Source organism: Aegilops tauschii, chromosome 7 (genome assembly GCF_002575655.3).
Source record: "Aegilops tauschii subsp. strangulata cultivar AL8/78 chromosome 7, Aet v6.0, whole genome shotgun sequence".
NCBI lineage: Eukaryota > Viridiplantae > Streptophyta > Magnoliopsida > Poales > Poaceae > Aegilops > Aegilops tauschii.
The window spans coordinates 34,334,065-34,337,904 of NC_053041.3; the positions used below are offsets into that span (position 1 = coordinate 34,334,065).

At 42.3% G+C, this 3,840-nt stretch overlaps 1 protein-coding gene across 1 annotated transcript; it reads left to right on the forward strand.

Annotated features, from left to right (window-relative positions):
• Nucleotides 1–3,059: 3,059 nt before the first annotated feature.
• LOC109768630 (F-box protein PP2-B10-like) lies at nt 3,060–3,377 on the forward strand. Its single transcript, XM_020327381.1, has one exon. The coding sequence runs from the start codon at nt 3,060–3,062 to the stop codon at nt 3,375–3,377; it is 318 nt and encodes a 105-aa protein (XP_020182970.1).
• The last annotated feature ends 463 nt before the right edge of the window (nt 3,378–3,840 follow it).

The window sequence follows — 3,840 nt, forward strand, 5'->3', positions numbered from 1 at the left end:
TTGTATTTAAGGCGTCACCTAGGCGACATTTAGGCGTCAGGTCACACCCAGTTCACAATGCACGGCCTTGCCTTAGACACATGCTTCAGGCTAACGCTTTAGGTCATTATGCATTCAAGTCGGTTGCCTAGGCGCCAATCTGCCCGCCTTAGGCAAATCTGGACACCTTAGGCAGGGGCAGAGGCTTCAGGCGAGAAACAGAGTCTTGGGCGGGAACCAGAGGCTCACGCGAGCCAACTGTTATGAGCAGGGGAGATTAGAGAGATCGAACCCGTTTTGCCCCACCTGGACCTTTGGTGGCGCCTGCACCTGCAGATCCAATCCACGCACACATCCTCTCTCGCAGCTTCTCCACCTCCTCTCAGCCGGATCCTCCCCTCCTCTTCAGCAGATCCTCTTTCCCCTCCTCTCCCGAAGCTTCTACCGTTATATTGCAGATCCTTCTCGATTCCTTCTCCATTATAGTATTTGTTTTACCTCCTCCGCCTAACAAATTCTACTCTATTCTTAGAACCCTCTAAGCGCCCGCCTAGCCTTATAACTTAGCGCTTAGGCGGTGAGGCGCCCCCGGCGCCTTGTCTCACCTTATTGCCTTAAAACATTGGTCATGGCCATTGAAACTTTCCATGTTCTTGTCATGGATGATTCCCATGTCGATCGCCTTGTTGTAGTGAGGATCCTAAGTTATATCAATACTCCAGTATTATATTTAGGCATGACTTAATACATGCTGAACATTTGTCAAATGCGCATTGATCATTTTTTATACGCACGATGAACATTTTTTAAGCACATTTAACCGTATTCATAAATGCCATCAACATTTTTTCAAATGTGAATACATAGGTAGGTGTTAGAATTTTTGTTATGAAAGTCACTAACCTTTTTTCAAATGTTACGATTTTTCTCTTAAATTACACATAATTTTTTTTACAGTTTAAAACAATTTTCTGAATTTCATGAACATGTTTTCAAAACTCGTAAATTTTTATTTAATGTCACTAACATTTTTTTGAATGAGTCGAAGTTTTTTTGTTAGGAGAAATACTTTCTTTACATTATACACGAAATTATAAAAGTGTCATAAACATATTTTGAAAGGCATGAACATTTTGCAAAAATGTCGGTAACATTTTCGTAATGGCACGAAATATTTTTTATATGCGCGGTGAACATTTTTTAACACACATTTTCAAAAATGTAATAAACATATTTTTGAAACATGCAAACATAGTTAAGAGTTAGAACGTTTTCTATGAAAGTCATTAACTATTATTTCTCAATGATACCATACTTTTTCCTAAATTACACTATTTTTTAAATGTTATGAACATTTTTTGAAAGGCTTATGCATTTTATTTACATGGCACAAACAGGTTACAAGGTGTCGGCCTTGACTTAGACAAATGCTTAAGGCATCCGCCTTAGGTCATTGGGCGTTCAAGTCGTCCGCCTAGGCACCAATCTGCCCCCCTTGGACAAATCTAGACGCCTCAGGCGGGGGTAGGGGCTTCAGGCGGGAAACATAGTCCTAGGCAGGAACCAGAGGCTCTCGCGCGCCAACAGTTATGAGCAGGGGGAATCAGAGAGATCGAACAAGTTTTCCCCCACCTGGACCGTTCGTGGCTGGAGCTGCAGATCCAATCGGCCCCCACCTATACTCTCTCGCAGCTTCTCCCCCTCCGCTCCAGCAGATCCTCATGCCCCTCCTCTCCTGAAGCATCTCCCCACCACTCGAGCAGATCCTCCTCTACTCCTCCTCTCCAGGACAGCATTGGTTTATCTTCTCACCCTACCAAATTCTACTCTATTCTGCTACTTAGAACCCTCAATAGTACTTAGGCAGTGAGGCGCCCCCTCGGTGCCTTGCCTCGCCTTGGCGCCTTAAAACATTGATCATGGCCATTGAAACTCCCCATGTTCTTATCATGGATGATTCCTATGTTGATCGCCTTGTTGCAGTGAGGGTCCTAAACTATATCAATATTCGAGTGTTGTCGTTATTATGAATTTCCAAAACTATTGCATAGTTAGGCATGACTAAATACATGTTGCACATCTGTCAGTTCACATTGATCATTTTTTATACACACGGTGAACATTTTTTAGAACTCACATAACATTATTAATAAATGCCATCAACATTTTTTCAAACATCAAAACAATTAAGTGTTAGAATTTTTGTTATGAAAGTCACTAACATTTTTTAATGGTATGATTTTTTTTCTGAAATAACACAAATATTTTTTTTACATTTCAACTCTACTTTATGAATATCATGAACATATTTTTGAAACGCCAATTTTTTTTAAAAAGATATCACAAACATAATCTCCGGCGCCGGCACCGGCTCACCGCCGAGAACGTAGAGGAGGGGGTGGGAGGGGTACACGTTCAGACAGGCACGGGGACACGTTTCACCTGATGCATTGCAAAGTGGGGCTCGTAACTAGATGCACTGCCAAGTGGGACCCACATGTCTTAAACATAACCTCACTCCCGTTGATGACCAGTTTAATCGCCCGAGTGGGCCTTGGCTATTCGAGGTTCCTAGTCTTCCTCCCTTTGCTCTTTCCTTGCAGTTGCCATCCAGCCAGCTTGTGTTCTGAATTAATGATGCTACCTGCGTTCGTTGCCATCTGATTGCAAGTGCACTTTCAAATAGCTTGTGTTCAAATTTCAGTTGGGTTGAAAGTTCTGAACCTACCATGCTAAGTTAAATTAGCATCTGAGCCAAAACCCAGAATAGTGAGTAATCATGAACGAAACTAGCAGTTGGTTATGATCACTATCAAGTTTGCAGCTTAACTTCTTCTTTGAGGTACTTTGTTGCACGCGATGCTGGATGGCTTTCCTGCAACTTATATTTTTGTTTGGCTTTCATCTTCATTAAGAATCCTAATTAACCCATTCCCCGCAAAAATTTTAAATCCTATCCTAACCCGTTGTTCCACTAGAGGTTCTCTAAAGGTGCTCAACTCATCTTCGTTTGGTGGCTGGAAATCCACAGCAAGATACACAGCAAGATGCTGTCACAAGGCACACCTTATGCCGCTTACATGGTGTTCAAGTTGGCAGATGAGACCTACGGGCTGGACTCGCCAGCCGATGCATCTGTGAGCGTTGGAGGCACAGATATTGCGCGCAAGGTCTGCATCCAACCTAACCCGCAAAGATGCTATGCAGAGGACGTAGTGCTCCCTCGTGAAAGGGCTGATGGTTGGATGGAGCTGGAACTAGGTGAGTTTGTCTACGAGGGGGAAGAAGATGGCGACGTGTCCTTCAGCCTAGTGGAGATGAAACGTTTGGATGGGAAGAACGGTCTCTTCATGCAGGGCATCGAGATAAGGCGTAAGAATCAAATCCATCTATTCTAATTCTAACCAGCGGGGTGACCTGCGCATTTGCGCGGCTAGATATGTTATAATTTTCTATATTTTTGTAATTATTATACTTGGTGATGTTTTTAGGTAATACGTGTTTTAAAACGCCGATGTATCATTTGGTGTCAGACATCTAATTTTGCTAATACATTTTGTCGAAATACAAAACGCAACATCTTATCTGGTATTTCTTTTCTTGTAGTTATTTTGCAGCCCAAAAATTGTAGCTGGTTTTATATACTACAATATTAGCATTTGACATATCAATGAAAAATGAAATAAAACATCAAGCATGCATGTCTCAAGAAACCTTGTTTGAGACTTTGGTTAATGTCCCACTTAGTAATGGTTACACAAATTCCATGTTAGTGCTACCGCCACTGTCAGTTCCCCTCACCTCCGGATGTCTTCCAATGTTAATGAGGATGGGAAAGGGTTGATTTGGGATTGACCACCC

What these genes read in the sequence shown, in the direction of transcription:
- LOC109768630 (XM_020327381.1), top strand. Translation starts at nt 3,060, where the DNA reads ATGGTGTTCAAGTTGGCAGATGAGACCTACGGGCTGGACTCGCCAGCC.